This window comes from Oncorhynchus nerka, linkage group LG27 (genome assembly GCF_034236695.1).
Source record: "Oncorhynchus nerka isolate Pitt River linkage group LG27, Oner_Uvic_2.0, whole genome shotgun sequence".
NCBI classification, from domain to species: domain Eukaryota; kingdom Metazoa; phylum Chordata; class Actinopteri; order Salmoniformes; family Salmonidae; genus Oncorhynchus; species Oncorhynchus nerka.
This window is the reverse complement of record NC_088422.1, coordinates 102956407-102978663: the sequence shown is the minus strand read 5'-3', so window position 1 is coordinate 102978663 and position 22257 is coordinate 102956407. Positions and strand designations below refer to the sequence as shown.

The window sequence follows — 22257 nt, the reverse complement described above, 5'->3', positions numbered from 1 at the left end:
GAGTCAGGTCACCTCTAGTGGTCTGACACCAGCTCTTTAGAATCAGGTTACCTCTAGTGTTCTAATGACACCAGCTCTGTAGAAGCAGGTCACCTCTAGTGGTCTGACACCAGCTCTGTAGAATCAGGTCACCTCTAGTGGTCTGACACCAGCTCTGTAGAATCAGGTAACCTCTAGTGATCTGACACCAGCCCTGTAGAATCAGGTCACCTCTAGTGTTCTAATGACACCAGCTCTGTAGAATCAGGTAACCTCTAGTGTTCTACTGACACCAGCTCTGAAGAATCAGGTAACCTCTAGTGGTCTGACACCAGCTCTGTAGAATCAGGTCACCTCTAGTGTTCTAATGACACCAGCCCTGTAGAATCAGGTCACCTCTAGTGTTCTACTGACACCAGCTCTGTAGAATCAGGTCACCTCTAGTGATCTGACACCAGCTCTGTAGAATCAGGTCACCTCTAGTGATCTGACACCAGCTCTGTAGAATCAGGTCACCTCTAGTGTTCTAATGACACCAGCTCTGTAGAATCAGGTCACCTCTAGTGATCTGACACCAGCTCTGTAGAATCAGGTCACCTCTAGTGGTCTGACACCAGCTCTGTAGAATCAGGTCACCTCTAGTGTTCTAATGACACCAGCTCTGTAGAATCAGGTCACCTCTAGTGATCTGACACCAGCTCTGTAGAATCAGGTCACCTCTAGTGTTCTAATGATACCAGCTCTGTAGAATCAGGTCACCTCTAGTGTTCTAATGATACCAGCTCTGTAGAATCAGGTCACCTCTAGTGTTCTGACACCAGCTCTGTAGAATCAGGTCACCTCTAGTGTTCTAATGATACCAGCTCTGTAGAATCAGGTCACCTCTAGTATTCTAATGATACCAGCTCTGTAGAATCAGGTCACCTCTAGTGTTCTACTGACACCAGCTCTGTAGAATCATGTCACCTCTAGTGATCTGACACCAGCTCTGTAGAATCAGGTCACCTCTAGTGTTCTAATGACACCAGCTCTGTAGAATCAGGTCACCTCTAGTGATCTGACACCAGCTCTGTAGAATCAGGTCACCTCTAGTGGTCTGACACCAGCTCTGTAGAATCAGGTCACCTCTAGTGTTCTAATGACACCAGCTCTGTAGAATCAGGTCACCTCTAGTGATCTGACACCAGCTCTGTAGAATCAGGTCACCTCTAGTGTTCTAATGATACCAGCTCTGTAGAATCAGGTCACCTCTAGTGTTCTAATGATACCAGCTCTGTAGAATCAGGTCACCTCTAGTATTCTAATGATACCAGCTCTGTAGAATCAGGTCACCTCTAGTGGTCTGACACCAGCTCTGTAGAATCAGGTCACCTCTAGTGTTCTGACACCAGCTCTGTAGAATCAGGTCACCTCTAGTGGTCTGACACCAGCTCTGTAGAATCAGGTCACCTCTAGTGTTCTAATGACACCAGCTCTGTAGAATCAGGTCACCTCTAGTGTTCTGACACCAGTTCTGTAGAATCAGGTCACCTCTAGTGGTCTGACACCAGCTCTGTAGAATCAGGTCACCTCTAGTGGTCTGACACCAGCTCTGTCGAATCAGATCACCTCTAGTGGTCTGACACCAGCTCTGTAGAATCAGATCACCTCTAGTGATCTAATGATTGTAGTTCGTTCGTTGTTCCAAGTTAAAATATGAATCTTTCCAAGTTAGAGTTGTGCTTTATTGAGGTAATACAGCATGATTATAACAGGTATTTTGGATATAGTAATCAAATAACACAATCGTGTGTATTAGATGGAAGAGTTACATATTCTCAGACTCATCCACAAACAATCCCATGAGATTTAATACATGTATTTTAAACCAGCCATCCAGTATATATATATATAGATATGTACAGACGGTTTATGTTTGGTTGCATGTATACCGCGTTCCCTCCATTATCTTTCACACTTTCAACATATAAACGTTAAAATCAGAGACAAAAAAATAAATAAATACACTTTAAATAAGTATCGGAGATGAAGACACAGAACATGTCATTTCACCATGTATAATAGTGACATACTCATCATCATGAGTTCTGCAGGAATCTGTGCCTCTATACATGACAATGAGATGTCACTGTGACATTGGCTTTACCTAGCCTGGCTACCAGACATGCTATTAGCTGTGATTCCACTCCTTGGCATTTGACAAGCAGAGGCAAGGAGTGGAACGACAGCACAAACAGGCCTGGTACCCAGGCTAACATTCACCTAGGATTATCAAAACAATAAATCCTCTTTACTGTTTTCACTGCTGGGAATCAAATACAACGTTCTGGGAATCAAATACAACGTTCTGGGAATCATATACAAGACAACGTGTTAACCTGCTGGGAATCAAATACAACCTGCTGGGAATCAAATACAACGTTCTGGGAATCAAATACAACCTGCTGGGAATCAAATACAACGTTCTGGGAATCAAATACAACGTTCTGGGAATCAAATACAACGTTCTGGGAATCAAATACAACGTTCTGGGAATCAAATACAACGTTCTGGGAATCAAAAAATACAACGTGCTGGGAATCAAATACAACGTTCTGGGAATCAAATAAAAGACAAGGTGTTAACCTGGGAATCATAGAAAAGACAAGGTGTTAACTGGGGAATCAAAAAAGACAACGTTAACCTGGGAATCAAATAAAAGACAAAGTGCTGGGAATCAATAAAATACAACGTGTTAACCTGGGAATCATATAAAATACAACGTTCTGGGAATCATATAAAAGACAAGGTGTTAACCTGTTGGAATCATATGAAAGACAAAGTTCTGGGAATCAAAAAATACAACGTTTAACCTGGGAATCAAATACAAGACAAAGTTCTGGGAATCAAATACAAGACAAAGTGCTGTGAATCAAATGCAAGACAAAGTGCTGGGAATCAAATAAACGTTACAGCTGTTTTGTATCAAATGGTGTTACTGCTGTTTTGTCAATCAAATGGTGTTACTGCTGTTTTGTTGTTTCATATAAAATGCGTTTTGTTAATCATATAAAATACAACGTTTTGTAGTTTCATATAAAAGTTACTGCGTTTTGTAGTTTCATAAAATGTTAACGTTCTGGGAATCATAATAAAATTACTGCTGTTTATGTTAATCATATAAAATGTTACTGCTGTTTTGTTGAATCATATAAAATGTTACTGCTGTTTATTAACTTCTGCTGGTGTTATCATTTTGTAGTTTCACAATGGTGTTAACCTGCTGGGAATCATAGAAAAGATAATGGTGTTAACCTGCTGTTTTGTTGTTTCATAATGAAAAGACAAAGTGCTGGGACTCTGTTTTGTTGTTTCACAATGGTGTTAACCTGCTGTTTATGTCATATAAAATAATGGTGTTAACCTGCTGGGAATCATAATGGTGTTACAACGTGTTAACCTGCTGTTTTGTTGAATCATATAAAATACAACGTGTTAACCTGCTGGGAATCATATAAAAGACAAGGTGTTAACCTGTTTTGAATCATATAAAAGACAAAGTGCTGGGAATCATATAAAATGGTGTTACTGCTGTTTTAACCTGCTGGTGGTATCAAATACAAGACAAATGTGCTGTGTTTTGTCAATGCAAGACAAAGTGCTGTGAATCAAATAAACGTTACAGCTGTTTTGTAGTTTCATAATGGTGTTACTGCTGTTTTGTTACTTCATAATGGTGTTACTGTTGTTTTGTTGTTTCATAATGGTGTTACTGCTGTTTTGTTGTTTCATAATGGTGTTACTGCTGTTTATGTTACTTCATAATGGTGTTACTGCTGTTTTGTAGTTTCATAATGGTGTTACTGCTGTTTATGTTACTTCATAATGGTGTTACTGCTGTTTTGTTGTTTCATAATGGTGTTACTGCTGTTTTGTTACTTCATAATGGTGTTACTGTTGTTTTGTAGTTTCATAATGGTGTTACTGCTGTTTTGTAGTTTCATAATGGTGTTACTGCTGTTTTGTAGTTTCATAATGGTGTTACTGCTGTTTATGTTACTTCATAATGGTGTTACTGCTGTTTTGTTGTTTCATAATGGTGTTACTGCTGTTTATGTTACTTCATAATGGTGTTACTGCTGTTTTGTAGTTTCATAATGGTGTTACTGCTGTTTATGTTACTTCATAATGGTGTTACTGCTGTTTTGTTGTTTCATAATGGTGTTACTGCTGTTTATGTTACTTCATAATGGTGTTACTGCTGTTTTGTCGTTTCATAATGGTGTTACTGCTGTTTTGTCACTTCATAATGGTGTTACTGCTGTTTGTTACTTCATAATGGTGTTACTGCTGTTTTGTCACTTCATAATGGTGTTACTGCTGTTTTATAGTTTCATAATGGTGTTACAGCTGTTTTATAGTTTCATAATGGTGTTACTGCTGTTTTGTCACTTCATAATGGTGGTACTGCTGTTTTATACTTTCATAATGGTGTTACAGCTGTTTTATAGTTTCATAATGGTGTTACTGCTGTTTATGTCACTTCATAATGGTGTTACTGCTGTTTTGTCACTTCATAATGGTGTTACTGCTGTTTTGTCACTTCATAATGGTGTTACTGCTGTTTTATAGTTCCATAATGGTGTTACAGCTGTTTTGTCACTTCATAATGGTGTTACTGCTGTTTTATAGTTGCATAATGGTGTTACTGCTGTTTTGTCACTTCATAATGGTGTTACTGCTGTTTTATAGTTTCATAATGGTGTTACAGCTGTTTAGTCACTTCATAATGGTGTTACTGCCTGATACAGCTTCCTTAGTCAATGCTAGCATGACGCTAATGCCGTATGCTTTAGGTGTGCACGCGCACGTGTGTGTGTGTGTTTGCATATGTTTGTCTGGATAAGCGTGCGCGCAGGCACATGCACATTCATGTGTGTCCATGGAAAACAGAGAAAGCATGGGGGGTGGGGTGGTCCGACAATTAAGGACAGGTGGTGGGCGGAGACATCAGATGGGGTCGTGTCCAGACTTCATATGGGGGTGTGTCCAGACTTCATATGGGGGTGTGTCCAGACTTCATATGGGGGTGTGTCCAGACTGCAGATGGAGTTGTGACCAGACTTCAGATGGAGGTTTGACCAGACCCATGGGGGTGTGTCCAGACTGAAGATGGAGGTGTGACCAGACTCATGGGGATGTGTCCAGGCTACAGATGAAGTTGTGTCCAGGCTTCAGTTTTAGGTGTGACCAGACTCATGGAGGTGTGTCCAGACTGCAGATGGAGGTGTGTCCAGACTACAGATGGAGGTGGGACCAGGCTACAGATGGAGGTGTCCAGACTTCAGATGGAGGTGTGTCCAGACTTCAGATGGAGGTGTGTCCAGACTTCAGATGGAGGTGTGTCCAGACTTCAGTTTTAGGTGTGACCAGACTCATGGAGGTGTGTCCAGACTGCAGATGGATGTGTGTCCAGACTACAGATGGAGGTGTGTCCAGACTGCAGATGGAGTTGTGACCAGATATCAGATGGAGGTGTGTCCAGACTCATGGAGATGTGTCCAGACTACAGATGGAGGTGTGACCAGACTGCAGATGGAGGTGTGACCAGACTGCAGATGTAGGTGTGAACAGACTTCAGATGGAGGTGTGTCCAGACTCATGGAGGTGTGACCAGTCTTTAGATGGAGGTGTGTCCAGACTACAGATGAAGGTGTGTCCAGATTCAAGGGGGTGTGTCCAGACCTAAGATGGAGTTGTGACCAGACTTCAGATGTAGGTGTGTCCAGACTTCAGATGGAGGTGTGTCCAGACTGCAGATGGAAAGGTGTCCAGACTGCAGATGGATGTGTGTCCAGACTGCAGATGGAGGTGTGTCCAGACTGCAGATGGGGGTGTGTCCAGACTGCAGATGGAGGTGTGTCCAGACTGCAGATGGAGGAGGTGTGTCCAGACTGCATATGGAAAGGTGTCCAGACTGCAGATGGATGTGTGTCCAGACTTCAGATGGAGGTGTGTCCAGACTGCAGATGGAGGAGTGTCCAGACTGCAGATGGAGGTGTGTCCAGACTGCAGATGGAGGTGTGTCCAGACTACAGATGGAGGTGTCCAGACTACAGATGGAGGTGTGTCCAGACTTCAGATGGAGGTGTGTCCAGACTTCAGATGGAGGTGTGTCCAGACTTCAGATGGAGGTGTGTCCAGACTTCAGATGGAGGTGTGTCCAGACTCATGGAGGTGTGTCCAGACTGCAGATGGATGTGTGTCCAGACTACAGATGGAGGTGTGTCCAGACTGCAGAGGGAGGTGTGTCCAGAGTTCAGATGGAGTTGGGACCAGACTTCAGATGGAGGTGTGTCCCGACTACAGATGGAGTTGTGACCAGACTGCAGATGGAGTTGTGACCAGATATCAGATGGAGGTGTGTCCAGACTCATGGAGGTGTGTCCAGACTACAGATGGAGGTGTGACCAGACTGCAGATGGAGGTGTGACCAGACTGCAGATGGAGGTGTGTCCAGACTTCAGATGGAGGTGTGTCCAGACTGCAGATGGAGGTGTGTCCAGACTGCAGATGGAAGTGTGTCCAGACTGCAGATGGAAAGGTGTCCAGACTGCAGATGGATGTGTGTCCAGACTTCAGATGGAGATGTGTCCAGACTGCAGATGGAGATGTGTCCAGACTGCAGATGGAGGTGTGTCCAGACTGCAGATGGAAGTGTGTCCAGACTGCAGATGGAGGTGTGTCCAGACTTCAGATGGAGGTGTGTCCAGACTGCAGATGGAGGTGTGTCCAGACTGCAGATGGAGGTCAGACCAGACTGCAGATGGAGGTGTGACCAGACTCATGGGGGTGTGTCCAGACTGCAGATGGAGGTGTGTCCAAACTCCAGATGGAGATGTGACCAGACTGCAGATGGAGGTGTGTCCAGACTGCAGATGGAGGTGTGTCCAGAGTCATAGGGGGTGTGTCCAGACTGCAGACGGGTGTGTGTCCAGACTACAGATGGGGGGGGTGTCCAGACTGCAGATGGAGTGTGTCCAGGCTCATGTGTTGACGGTGTTGGCTGCAGTCAGGAGAGCTGCAAACTGAGAATCTGGTCTCTGCATCAGGACCTCTGGACTGTCACACTCAACCACCTGCCAGGTGGACACAGAACACACAGAACACACAGAACACACAGAACACACAGAACACACAGAACACACACACACACAGAACACACAGAACACACAGAACACACAGAACACACACACACACACAGAACACACAGAACACACACACAGAACACACAGAACACACAGAACACACACACACAGAACACACAGAACACACACACACACACACAGAACACACACACACATATCTCAGTTAATTTATACATCAGTCTATCTCCTCTCAGTCTATCAATATTCACCAATGTTTAGTTTGTTTTGAAACCTTTTAAAAACTAATATGAAGCCAATACATGAAAGTTTCTCTGAAAAGCGTAAAACAGGAGAGCCTTAAGGTTTTATTCTCTTAGTTGGAGTCAGCTTGAACCTGTGTGTCTGTGCGTGTGTGTGTGTGTGTGTGTCTGTGTGTCTGTGCGTGTGTGTGTGTGTGTGTCTGTGTGTGTGTGTCTGTGTGTGTGTCTGTGTGTGTGTCTGTGTGTGTGTCTGTGTGTGTGTCTGTGTGTGTGTCTGTGTGTCTGTGTGTGTCTGTGTGTGTGTGTGTGTGTGTGTGTGTGTGTGTGTGTGTGTGTGTGTGTGTGTGTGTGTGTGTGTGTGTGTGTGTGTGTGTGTGTGTGTGTATAGCCTACCCTTCCGGCGTCCATGACCAGTATACGATCTGACTCCAGGACAGTGTTAATGCGGTGAGCGATAGTAAGCATGGTACAGTCCTGGAACGCGTCTCTGATGGTGTGCTGGATCAGAGAGTCCGTCTCTGAGTCGATCGATGCCGTCGCCTCGTCCAACAAGATGATCTGAGGAGGAGAGACCAGGCTAACGTGTCATTCAGGTTACTAGGATACCAGCTGTGTAGTCTTGAAAGAACAGGAGAGACCAGGCTAACGTGTCATTCAGGTTACTAGGATACCAGCTGTGTACCAGGCTAACGTGTCATTCAGGTTACTAGGATACCAGCTGTGTACCAGGCTAACGTGTCATTCAGGTTACTAGGATACCAGCTGTGTACCAGGCTAACGTGTCATTCAGGTTACTAGGATACCAGCTGTGTACCAGGCTAACGTGTCATTCAGGTTACTAGGATACCAGCTGTGTACCAGGCTAACGTGTCATTCAGGTTACTAGGATACCAGCTGTGTACCAGGCTAACGTGTCATTCAGGTTACTAGGATACCAGCTGTGTACCAGGCTAACGTGTCATTCAGGTTACTAGGATACCAGCTGTGTAGTCTCACAACGCCATCCTTCCAGGTCTGGAAGAAGCTTGGAAATGGAGGCTAGGTAACTATGTAACATTGGTAGTAAATACCTGGTCATTTCTGTACCGTAAAATCCATTTTCCTGGGATACAGTACGGCTAAGCTGTATGTACATTGTATGTTGCTGTAAGAGGAGATCTTTCTGTGAGCTGACCTTGGAGTTTCGTAGCAGTGCTCTGGCCATACACATCAGCTGTCTCTCTCCTACAGAGAAGTTCTCCCCGTTTTCCACTACGTCCGACTGCAGCTTCTCAGGGAGACTGGAGATCTGAGACACACAGAGGGACGTGGCGTTGTTGATATCATCATATCATCATAATCGCCATCGCTACCAACACCATCACCGCCATAATCATCACCGTCATAATCACCATTAGCATCATTACCATCATCACCATCAACATCATCACCATCATCATCATCACCATCATCATCATCACCATTATCATCATCATCATTATCATCATCACCATCTATACTCCTGTGACTTTCAACTGGGGTCAACACTTGATCTCTGTCAGACAACCTACAGTAAACCAGATCCCCATAGAGTCAGACAACCTACAGTAAACCAGGCCTTATCTAATGTTCCCCATAGAGTCAGACACCCTACAGTAACAGGCCTTATGTAATGGTCCCCATAGAGTCAGACAACCCACAGTAAACCAGATCCCCATAGAGGCAGACAACCTACAGTAAACCAGGCCTCATCTAATGGTCCACATAGAGGCTGTACGTACTGTGTGTTTCATGAAAGTCTTATCCAGAGCAGACCAGATGTCCTCGTCACTATAGTTGTTGAAAGGATCCAGATTATACCTGCAACAGGGGAACAAGTCACATTGTAGAGACACAGTAATACAGGTTGAAAGAGTGGTCACATCTGGAGAAACTAGTCCTGAACCCAGTCAGGTAGAGACACAGTAATACAGGTTGACAGAGAGGTCACACCTGGAGAAACTAGTCCTGAACCCAGTCAGGTAGAGACACAGTAATACAGGTTGACAGAGAGGTCATACCTGGAGAAACTAGTCCTGAGTAATACAGGTTGACAGAGTGGTCACACCTGGAGAAACTAGACCTGAACCCAGTCAGGTAGAGACACAGTAATACAGGTTGACAGAGAGGTCATACCTGGAGAAACTAGTCCTGAACCCAGTCAGATAGAGACACAGTAATACAGGTTGACAGAGAGGTCATACCTGGAGAAACTAGTCCTGAGTAATACAGGCTGGCAGAGTGGTCATACCTGGAGAAACTAGTCCTGAACCCAGTCAGATAGAGACACATACAGGCTGACAGAGAGGTCATACCTGGAGAAACTAGTCCTGAGTAATACAGGCTGGCAGAGTGGTCATACCTGGAGAAACTAGACCTGAACCCAGTCAGATAGAGACATGTCTTACAGGCTGACAGAGTGGTCACACCTGGAGAAACTAGTCCTGAGTAATACAGGCTGGCAGAGTGGTCACACCTGGAGAAACTAGTCCTGAACGCAGTCAGGTAGAGACACAGTAATACAGGTTGACAGAGTGGTCATACCTGGAGAAACTAGTCCTGAGTAATACAGGCTGGCAGAGTGGTCATACCTGGAGAAACTAGACCTGAACCCAATCAGATAGAGACATGTCTTACAGGCTGACAGAGTGGTCACACCTGGAGAAACTAGTCCTGAACCCAGTCAGATAGAGACATGTCTTACAGGCTGACAGAGTGGTCATACCTGGAGAAACTAGTCCTGAACCCAGTCATATAGAGACACAGTAATACAGGTTGACAGAGAGGTCACACCTGGAGAAACTAGACCTGAACCCAGTCAGGTAGAGACACATACAGGCTGACAGAGAGGTCATACGTGGAGAAACTAGTCCTGAGTAATACAGGCTGGCAGAGTGGTCACACCTGGAGAAACTAGACCTGAACCCAGTCAGATAGAGACACATACAGGCTGACAGAGAGGTCATACCTGGAGAAACTAGTCCTGAACCCAGTCAGATAGAGACACAGTAATACAGGCTGGCAGAGTGGTCATACCTGGAGAAACTAGTCCTGAGTAATACAGGTTGACAGAGAGGTCATACCTGGAGAAACTAGTCCTGAGTAATACAGGCTGGCAGAGTGGTCACACCTGGAGAAACTAGTCCTGAACCCAGTCAGGTAGAGACACAGTAATACAGGTTGACAGAGTGGTCATACCTGGAGAAACTAGTCCTGAGTAATACAGGCTGGCAGAGAGGTCATACCTGGAGAAACTAGACCTGAACCCAGTCAGGTAGAGACACAGTAATACAGGCTGACAGAGAGGTCACACCTGGAGAAACTAGACCTAAGTAATACAGGCTGGCAGAGTGGTCACACCTGGAGAAACTAGACCTGAACCCAGTCAGGTAGAGACACAGTAATACAGGTTGACAGAGTGGTCATACCTGGAGAAACTAGTCCTGAGTAATACAAGCTGGCAGAGTGGTCACACCTGGAGAAAATAGTCCTGAACCCAGTCAGATAGAGACATGTCTTACAGGCTGACAGAGTGGTCACACCTGGAGAAACTAGTCCTGAACCCAGTCAGATAGAGACATGTCTTACAGGCTGACAGAGTGGTCATACCTGGAGAAACTAGTCCTGAACCCAGTCAGATAGAGACACAGTAATACAGGTTGACAGAGAGGTCACACCTGGAGAAACTAGACCTGAACCCAGTCAGGTAGAGACACATACAGGCTGACAGAGAGGTCATACCTGGAGAAACTAGTCCTGAGTAATACAGGCTGGCAGAGTGGTCACACCTGGAGAAACTAGACCTGAACCCAGTCAGATAGAGACACATACAGGCTGACAGAGAGGTCATACCTGGAGAAACTAGTCCTGAACCCAGTCAGATAGAGACACAGTAATACAGGCTGGCAGAGTGGTCATACCTGGAGAAACTAGTCCTGAGTAATACAGGTTGACAGAGAGGTCATACCTGGAGAAACTAGTCCTGAGTAATACAGGCTGGCAGAGTGGTCACACCTGGAGAAACTAGTCCTGAACCCAGTCAGGTAGAGACACAGTAATACAGGTTGACAGAGTGGTCATACCTGGAGAAACTAGTCCTGAGTAATACAGGCTGGCAGAGAGGTCATACCTGGAGAAACTAGACCTGAACCCAGTCAGGTAGAGACACAGTAATACAGGCTGACAGAGAGGTCACACCTGGAGAAACTAGACCTGAGTAATACAGGCTGGCAGAGTGGTCACACCTGGAGAAACTAGACCTGAACCCAGTCAGGTAGAGACACAGTAATACAGGTTGACAGAGTGGTCATACCTGGAGAAACTAGTCCTGAGTAATACAAGCTGGCAGAGTGGTCACACCTGGAGAAACTAGACCTGAACCCAGTCAGGTAGAGACACAGTAATACAGGCTGACAGAGAGGTCACACCTGGAGAAACTAGACCTGAGTAATACAGGCTGGCAGAGTGGTCACACCTGGAGAAACTAGACCTGAACCCAGTCAGGTAGAGACATGTCTTACAGGCTGACAGAGTGGTCACACCTGGAGAAACTAGTCCTGAACCCAGTCAGATAGAGACATGTCTTACAGGCTGACAGAGTGGTCATACCTGGAGAAACTAGTCCTGAACCCAGTCAGATAGACACACAGTAATACAGGTTGACAGAGAGGTCACACCTGGAGAAACTAGACCTGAACCCAGTCAGATAGAGACACATACAGGCTGACAGAGAGGTCATACCTGGAGAAACTAGTCCTGAACCCAGTCAGATAGAGACACAGTAATACAGGCTGGCAGAGTGGTCATACCTGGAGAAACTAGTCCTGAGTAATACAGGCTGGCAGAGTGGTCACACCTGGAGAAACTAGACCTGAACCCAGTCAGATAGAGACACATACAGGCTGACAGAGAGGTCATACCTGGAGAAACTAGTCCTGAACCCAGTCAGATAGAGACACAGTAATACAGGCTGGCAGAGTGGTCATACCTGGAGAAACTAGTCCTGAGTAATACAGGTTGACAGAGAGGTCATACCTGGAGAAACTAGTCCTGAGTAATACAGGCTGGCAGAGTGGTCATACCTGGAGAAACTAGACCTGAACCCAGTCAGGTAGAGACACAGTAATACAGGCTGACAGAGTGGTCATACCTGGAGAAACTAGTCCTGAGTAATACAAGCTGGCAGAGTGGTCACACCTGGAGAAACTAGTCCTGAACCCAGTCAGATAGAGACATGTCTTACAGGCTGACAGAGTGGTCATACCTGGAGAAACTAGTCCTGAGTAATACAGGCTGGCAGAGTGGTCATACCTGGAGAAACTAGTCCTGGACCCAGTCAGATAGAGACACGGTAATACAGGTTGACAGAGTGGTCATACCTGGAGAAACTAGTCCTGAACCCAGTCAGATAGAGACACATACAGGTTGACAGAGAGGTCATACCTGGAGAAACTAGTCCTGAACCCAGTCAGATAGAGACACATACAGGTTGACAGAGAGGTCATACCTGGAGAAACTAGTCCTGAACCCAGTCAGATAGAGACACAGTAATACAGGCTGGCAGAGTGGTCATACCTGGAGAAACTAGTCCTGAACCCAGTCAGGTAGAGACACATACAGGTTGACAGAGAGGTCATACCTGGAGAAACTAGTCCTGAACCCAGTCAGATAGAGACACAGTAATACAGGTTGACAGAGTGGTCATACCTGGAGAAACTAGTCCTGAACCCAGTCAGATAGAGACACATACAGGCTGACAGAGAGGTCATACCTGGAGAAACTAGTCCTGAACCCAGTCAGGTAGAGACACACAGAGGCTGACAGAGAGGTCATACCTGGAGAAACTAGTCCTGAACCCAGTCAGATAGAGACACATACAGGTTGACAGAGTGGTCACACCTGGAGAAACTAGTCCTGAACCCAGTCAGGTAGAGACACAGTAATACAGGCTGACAGAGTGGTCATACCTGGAGAAACTAGTCCTGAACCCAGTCAGGTAGAGACACAGTAATACAGGCTGACAGAGTGGTCATACCTGGAGAAACTAGTCCTGAACTCAGTCAGGTAGAGACACAGTAATACAGGCTGACAGAGTGGTCATACCTGGAGAAACTAGTCCTGAGTAATACAGGCTGGCAGAGTGGTCACACCTGGAGAAACTAGACCTGAACCCAGTCAGATAGAGACACAGTAATACAGGCTGACAGAGAGGTCATACCTGGAGAAACTAGTCCTGAACCCAGTCAGGTAGAGACACAGTAATACAGGTTGACAGAGTGGTCATACCTGGAGAAACTAGTCCTGAACCCAGTCAGATAGAGACACATACAGGTTGACAGGGTGGTCACACCTGGAGAAACTAGTCCTGAACCCAGTCAGATAGAGACACAGTAATACAGGTTGACAGAGAGGTCACACCTGGAGAAACTAGACCTGAGTAATACAGGTTGACAGAGTGGTCACACCTGGAGAAACTAGTCCTGAGTAATACAGGTTGACAGAGTGGTCACACCTGGAGAAACTAGTCCTGAACCCAGTCAGATAGAGACACAGTAATACAGGTTGACAGAGTGGTCATACCTGGAGAACCTAGTCCTGAGTAATACAGGTTGACAGAGTGGTCACACCTGGAGAAACTAGTCCTGAACCCAGTCAGATAGAGACACAGTAATACAGGCTGGCAGAGTGGTCATACCTGGAGAAACTAGTCCTGAACTCAGTCAGGTAGAGACACAGTAATACAGGCTGACAGAGTGGTCATACCTGGAGAAACTAGTCCTGAGTAATACAGGCTGGCAGAGTGGTCACACCTGGAGAAACTAGACCTGAACCCAGTCAGATAGAGACACAGTAATACAGGCTGACAGAGAGGTCATACCTGGAGAAACTAGTCCTGAACCCAGTCAGGTAGAGACACAGTAATACAGGTTGACAGAGTGGTCATTCCTGGAGAAACTAGTCCTGAACCCAGTCAGATAGAGACACATACAGGTTGACAGAGTGGTCACACCTGGAGAAACTAGTCCTGAACCCAGTCAGATAGAGACACAGTAATACAGGTTGACAGAGAGGTCACACCTGGAGAAACTAGACCTGAGTAATACAGATTGACAGAGTGGTCACACCTGGAGAAACTAGTCCTGAGTAATACAGGTTGACAGAGTGGTCACACCTGGAGAAACTAGTCCTGAACCCAGTCAGATAGAGACACAGTAATACAGGCTGGCAGAGTGGTCATACCTGGAGAAACTAGTCCTGAACTCAGTCAGGTAGAGACACAGTAATACAGGCTGACAGAGTGGTCATACCTGGAGAAACTAGTCCTGAGTAATACAGGCTGGCAGAGTGGTCACACCTGGAGAAACTAGACCTGAACCCAGTCAGATAGAGACACAGTAATACAGGCTGACAGAGAGGTCATACCTGGAGAAACTAGTCCTGAACCCAGTCAGGTAGAGACACAGTAATACAGGTTGACAGAGTGGTCATTCCTGGAGAAACTAGTCCTGAACCCAGTCAGATAGAGACACATACAGGTTGACAGAGTGGTCACACCTGGAGAAACTAGTCCTGAACCCAGTCAGATAGAGACACAGTAATACAGGTTGACAGAGAGGTCACACCTGGAGAAACTAGACCTGAGTAATACAGATTGACAGAGTGGTCACACCTGGAGAAACTAGTCCTGAGTAATACAGGTTGACAGAGTGGTCACACCTGGAGAAACTAGTCCTGAACCCAGTCAGATAGAGACACAGTAATACAGGTTGACAGAGTGGTCATACCTGGAGAACCTAGTCCTGAGTAATACAGGTTGACAGAGAGGTCATACCTGGAGAAACTAGTCCTGAACCCAGTCAGATAGAGACACAGTAATACAGGTTGACAGAGTGGTCATACCTGGAGAACCTAGTCCTGAGTAATACAGGTTGACAGAGTGGTCACACCTGGAGAAACTAGTCCTGAACCCAGTCAGATAGAGACACAGTAATACAGGCTGGCAGAGTGGTCATACCTGGAGAAACTAGTCCTGAACCCAGTCAGGTAGAGACACATACAGGTTGACAGAGAGGTCATACCTGGAGAAACTAGTCCTGAACCCAGTCAGATAGAGACACAGTAATACAGGTTGACAGAGTGGTCATACCTGGAGAAACTAGTCCTGAACCCAGTCAGATAGAGACACATACAGGCTGACAGAGTGGTCATACCTGGAGAAACTAGTCCTGAACCCAGTCAGGTAGAGGCACAAACAGGCTGACAGAGAGGTCATACCTGGAGAAACTAGTCCTGAACCCAGTCAGGTAGAGATACATAGAGGCTGACAGAGTGGTCATAGACAGTGGTATTACCTGGTCTATGCAGTCTGTTTCTATATGTGACTAGTGTACTGTGTAGACAGTGGTATTACCTGGTCTATGCAGTCTGTTTCTATAGGTGACTAGTGTACTGTGTAGACAGTGGTATTACCTGGTCTATCCAGTAGGTTTCTATAGGTGACTAGTGTACTGTGTAGACCGTAATAGACAGTGGTATTACCTGGTCTATGCATTCTGTTTCTATAGGTGACTAGTGTACTGTGTAGACAGTGGTATTACCTGGTCTATGCAGTCTGTTTCTATAGGTGACTAGTGTATTGTGTAGACAGTGGTGTTACCTGGTCTATGCAGTCTGTTTCTATTGTTGACTAGTGTACTGTGTAGACAGTGGTATTACCTGGTCTATGCAGTCTGTTTCTATAGGTGACTAGTGTACTGTGTAGACAGGGGTATTACCTGGTCTATGCAGTCTGTTTCTATGGGTGACTAGAGTACTGTGTAGACAGTAACAGACAGCGGTATTACCTGGTCTATGCAGTCTGTTTCTATAGGTGACTAGTGTACTGTGTAGACAGTGGTATTACCTGGTCTATGCAGTCTGTTTCTATAGGTGACTAGTGTACTGTGTAGACAGTGGTATTACCTGGTCTATGCAGTCTGTTTCTATAGGTGACTAGTGTACTGTGTAGACAGTGGTATTACCTGGTCTATGCAGTCTGTTTCTATAGGTGACTAGTGTACTGTGTAGACAGTGGTATTACCTGGTCTATGCAGTCTGTTTCTATAGGTGACTAGTGTACTGTGTAGACAGTGGTATTACCTGGTCTATGGAGTCTGTTTCTATAGGTGACTAGTGTACTGTGTAGACAGTGGTATTACCTGGTCTATGCAGTCTGTTTCTATAGGTGACTAGTGTACTGTGTAGACAGTGGTATTACCTGGTCTATGCAGTCTGTTTCTATAGGTGACTAGAGTACTGTGTAGACAGTGGTAGTACCTGACAGTGCCGATGAATAGGACAGGGTCCTGGGGGATGATTGACAGTTTACTGCGGAGATCCTCCAGGCCGATAGCGCTGGTGTCCACCCCATCTATGAAGATAGTCCCTGCAGCTGGTTCCACCAGGCGGAACAGGGCCACTCCTAAAGAAGACTTCCCTGTTGGGTGACAAAATATCCAGTTTATATACAACACATAAAGGTTATATACTGTACATCCAGGTTATATACAGGTTATATACAACACATCCAGGTTATATACAACACATACAGGTTATATACTACACATCCAGGTTATATACAACACATACAGGTTATATACTACACATCCAGGTTATATACAGTACATCCAGGTTATATGCAACACATCCAGGTTATATACAGTACATCCAGGTCACATCCAGGTTATATAGAAAACATCCAGGTTATATACAATACATCCAGGTCATATACAACACATCCAGGTTATATACAATACATCCAGGTCATATACAACACATACAGGTTATATACTACACATCCAGGTTATATACAGTACATCCAGGTCACATCCAGGTTATATAGAAAACATCCAGGTTATATACAGTACATCCAGGTTATATACTACACATCCAGGTTATATACAGTACATCCAGGTTATATAGAACACATCCAGGTTATATACAACACATCCAGGTTATATACAACACATCCAGGTCACATCCAGGTTATATACTACACATCCAGGTTATAATACAGGTCACATCCAGGTTATATACTACACATCCAGGTTATATACAGTACATCCAGGTTATATACTACACATCCAGGTTATATACAGTACATCCAGGTTATATAGAACACATCCAGGTTATATACAACACATCCAGGTTATATACAACACATCCAGGTCACATCCAGGTTGGTGTCCATATACTACACATCCAGGTTATAATACAGGTCACATCCAGGTTATATACTACCATCCAGGTGATATAATATCCAGGTTATATACAACACATCCAGGTTATATACAACACATCCAGGTTATATACAACACATCCAGGTCACATCCAGGTTATATACTACACATCCAGGTTATAATACAGGTCACATCCAGGTTATATACTACACATCCAGGTTATATACAGTACATCCAGGTTATATACAGTACATCCAGGTTATATACAACACATCCAGGTTATATACAACACATCCAGGTTATATACAGTACATCCAGGTTATATACAGGTTATGTACAACACATCCAGGTTATATACAACACATCCAGGTTATATACAGCACATCCAGGTTATATACAGTACATCCAGGTTATATACAACACATCCAGGTTATATACAACACATCCAGGTTATATACAGTACATCCAGGTTATATACAGGTTATGTACAACACATCCAGGTTATATACAACACATCCAGGTTATATACAGCACATCCAGGTTATATACAGTACATCCAGGTTATATACAACACATCCAGGTTTTATACAACACATCCAGGTTATATACCACACATCCAGGTTATATACAACACATACAGGTTATATACAACACATCCAGGTTATATACAGCACATCCAGGTTATATACAACACATCCAGGTTATATACAACACATCCAGGTTATATACAACACATCCAGGTCACATCCAGGTTATATACAACACATCCAGGTTATATACAACACATCCAGGTTTTATACAACACATCCAGGTTATATACAACACATCCAGGTTATATACAATACATCCAGGTCATATACAGGTTATATACAGTACATACAGGTTATATACAACACATCCAGGTTATATACAGTACATCCAGGTTATATACTACACATCCAGGTTATATACAATACATCCAGGTTATATACTACACATCCAGGTTATATACAACACATCCAGGTTATATACAACACATCCAGGTTTTATACAACACATCCAGGTTAAATACAACACATCCAGGTCATATTCAGGTTATGTACAACACATCCAGGTTATATACAACACATCCAGGTTATATACAACACATCCAGGTCATATTCAGGTTATATACAGCTGCTGTCTCAGTATTGACACATTGTTCTAGATACACATCCAGGTCACATCCAGGTTATATACAACACATCCAGGTCACACCAGAAGATAAAACAAAGACAACTAACTGTTGCCTGACGATTGACACACACTTCTTGTATATTATTTTTCAATCTACACACATTACCACATAACAAAAAAGCGAAAACAGGTTTTTAGAAATACACAAGTATTCAGAACCTTTGCTAGAGGACTCAAAATTGAGCTCAGGTGCATCCTGTTTCTACAACTTGATTGGAGTCCACCTGTGGTAAATTCAATTGATTGGACGTGATTTGGAAAGACACACACCTGTCTATGTAAGGTCACACAGTTGACACTGCATGTCAGAGCAAAAACCAATCCATGAGGTCGAAGGAATTGTCCGTAGAGCTCCGAGATTTTGTCGAGGCACAGATCTGGGGAAGGGTACCGACAAAATGTCTGCAGCATTGAAGGTCCTCAAGAACACAGTGGCCTCCCTCATTCTAAAATGGAAGAAGTTTGGAACCACCAAGACTCTTCCTAGAGCTGGCCACCCGGCCAAACTGACCAATCCGGAGAGAAGGGCCTTGGTCAGAGGGGTGACCAAGAACCCGATGGTCACTCTGACAGAGCTCCAGAGTTCCACTGTGGAGAAGGGAGAACCTTCCAGAAGGACAACCATCTCTGCAGCACTCCACCAATCAGGCCTTTATGGTAGAGTGGCCAGAAGGAAGCCATTCTTCAGTAAAAGGCACATGCCAGCCCACTTGGAGTTGCCAAAAGGCACCTAAAGGACTCTGACCATGAGAAACAAGATTCTCTGGTCTGATGAAACTAAGATTGAACTCTTTGGCCTGAATGCCAAGCGTCACGTCTGGAGGAAACCAGGCATTGCTCATCACCTGGCCAATACCATCCCTACGGTGAAGCATGGTGGTGGCAGCATCATGCTGTGGGGATGTTTTTCAGCTGCAGGGACTGGGAGATGATTCGGGATCGAGGGAAAGATGAATGGAGCAAAGTACAGAGAGATCCTTGATGAAAACCTGCTCCCCAGAGTGCTCAGGACCTCAGACTGAGGCAAATGTTCCTACAACGACACTAAGCACAACGCCAAGACAAGGCAGGAGTCGCTTCAGGACACATCTCTGAATGTCCTTGAGTGGCCCAGCCAGAGCCCGGACCTGATCTAACATCTCTGGAGAGACCTGAAAAATAGCTGTGCAGTGACGCTCCCCATCCAACCTGACAGAGTTTGAGAGGATCTGCAGAGAAGAATGGGAGAAACTCCCTAAATACAGGTGTGCCAAGCTTGTAGCGTCATACCCAAGAAGACTGGAGGCTGTAATCACTGCCAAAGGTGCTTTAACATTGTACTGAGTAAAGGGTCTGAATACTTATGTAAATGTCATATTTCAGTTATTTAAATTTTATTTCAGTGTTTTACTATTAATACATTTGCAAAAAAAATGTCTAAAAACCTGTTTTTGCTTTGTAATTATGGAGTATTGTGTGTAGATTGGTCAAGGGAGAAAAAAAACTATTTAATCCATTTTAGAGTAAGTTTGTAATGTAACAAAATGTGGTCTGAATACTTTCCAAATGCCACTATATATCGCAATGACAATGTTCACTGTGGTGTTTCATGATAACATTATGACAGTGAGTAGGTGGTCTAAACTGAGGTCTTATACCGGAGCCTGTGAAATACACTTAGCCACCAGCAGCAGGCATTGACACAAACAACTCTGACAATGAGTTGGACTGAGGTCTTACCGGAGCCTGTGAAATACACTTAGCCACCAGCAGCAGGCATAGACACAAACAACTCTGACAATGGCTTGGACTGAGGTCTTACCGGAGCCTGTCCTCCCCACGATGCCCAGCTTCTCCCTGGGCTGGATGTTGAGCTGGAGTCCATCGAGCACGATGGGGGTGTTCGCTCTGTACCTCATCGTATAGTCCTTAAAGGAGATGGCCCCTTTATGAGGCCAACCCTCTGGGATGAGGGCGTCTTTAACTTTCCTGGGCGCCTCAGAGACACAACCCTGGACAGAAACATAGACTCCTCAGAGACACAACCCTGGACAGAAACATGATTATAACAGACAACATTCTGGACACCTCAGAGACACAACCCTGGACAGAAACATAAACACCTCAGAGACACAACCCTGGACAGAAACATAAACACCTCAGAGACACAACCCTGGACAGAAACATAAACACCTCAGAGACACAACCCTGGACAGAAACATGGACACCTCAGAGACACAACCCTGGACAGAAACATAAACGCCTCAGAGACACAACCCTGGACAGAAACATGAACACCTCAGAGACACAACCCTGGACAGAAACATGGACACCTCAGAGACACAATCCTGGACAGAAACATGAACACCTCAGAGACACAACCCTGGACAGAAACATGGACACCTCAGAGACACAACCCTGGACAGAAACATAAACGCCTCAGAGACACAACCCTGGACAGAAACATGATTATAACAGACAACATTCTGGACGCCTCAGAGACACAACCCTGGACAGAAACATAAACACCTCAGAGACACAACCCTGGACAGAAACATAAACACCTCAGAGACACAACCCTGGACAGAAACATAAACACCTCAGAGACACAACCCTGGACAGAAACATAAACACCTCAGAGACACAACCCCTGGACAGAAACATAAACACCTCAGAGACACAACCCTGGACAGAAACATAAACGCCTCAGAGACACAACCCTGGACAGAAACATAGAACGCCCTGGACAGAGACAACAACCCTGGTAAAGAAACATGGTACGCTCTCAGAGATACAACCCTGTACTAAACAGGTGGAATAACAGTGTAATCAGTGGCTGACTCTTAAAGGTCATGAAGACACTGGCAGGGGGCAAGACATTATTTGTGTATTTGAGTTAGAAAGGGTATGACGTTCTCACCTACGATGTACTCCCTGTAGTCTCTCCACTGACAGGAACTTGGCCTCCAGCTCCGTAGACAGCCTTACCACGTACTGGAGCATACCTACCTGTATGTCAACTGGACAACAGATAACACAAAACACAGGCAACAAACTCCATCACAACTGGTAATCTGACAACTCTTAACTGTAGGTTTACTGTTAGAACACCTAGGGGACTCTACCATTGAGTCACCTGTATGGTGTATCTCTATGTGGCTGGCCTCATGGTGTATTAGACTCTACCTGTCTCTACCTGTATGGTGTATTAGACTCACCTATGGAGTATTAGACTCTACTGGCAGTGAATGGTGTATTAGACTCTTCATTGTATGGTGTATTAGACTCTACCTGTATGGTGTATTAGACTCTACCTGTATGGTGTATTAGACTCTACCTGTATGGTGTATTAGACTCTACATTAGACTCTACCTGTATGTATGGTGGTGTATTAGACTCTACCTGTATTGTATTAGACTCTACCTGTATGGTGTATTAGACTCTACCTGTATGGTGTATTAG

General features: G+C 44.8%; 1 protein-coding gene and 1 long non-coding RNA gene across 2 annotated transcripts; both read right to left on the bottom strand.

Annotated features, from left to right (window-relative positions):
• Positions 1-1681: 1681 nt before the first annotated feature.
• LOC135565232 (uncharacterized) lies at positions 1682-2769 on the bottom strand. Its single transcript, XR_010461405.1, has 2 exons — positions 2719-2769; positions 1682-2528 (listed from the first exon to the last, which is right to left on the bottom strand). It is a non-coding gene; the product is annotated as an uncharacterized LOC135565232 (long non-coding RNA).
• Positions 2770-3609: 840 nt separating this feature from the next.
• On the bottom strand, positions 3610-21369 carry LOC135565443 (ATP-binding cassette sub-family C member 12-like). The gene is made up of 6 exons (XM_065012494.1): positions 20618-21369; positions 16700-16859; positions 9127-9205; positions 8541-8654; positions 7760-7924; positions 3610-7097 (listed from the first exon to the last, which is right to left on the bottom strand). The coding sequence occupies exons 1-6, from the start codon at positions 20712-20714 to the stop codon at positions 7005-7007; spliced, it is 708 nt and encodes a 235-aa protein (XP_064868566.1). The 5' UTR covers positions 20715-21369; the 3' UTR covers positions 3610-7004.
• Positions 21370-22257: the final 888 nt, after the last annotated feature.

Excerpts from the sequence above, each read along its gene's own strand:
- LOC135565443 (XM_065012494.1), bottom strand. The coding sequence starts at position 20,714 with ATGAGGTACAGAGCGAACACCCCCATCGTGCTCGATGGACTCCAGCTC. Across the intron at positions 8,655-9,126 it reads AGACTTTCATGAAACACACA|ATCTCCAGTCTCCCTGAGAA; the intron begins GTACGTACAGCC and ends TGTGTGTCTCAG. Across the intron at positions 7,925-8,540 it reads CACTGCTACGAAACTCCAAG|ATCATCTTGTTGGACGAGGC; the intron begins GTCAGCTCACAG and ends TCTCCTCCTCAG.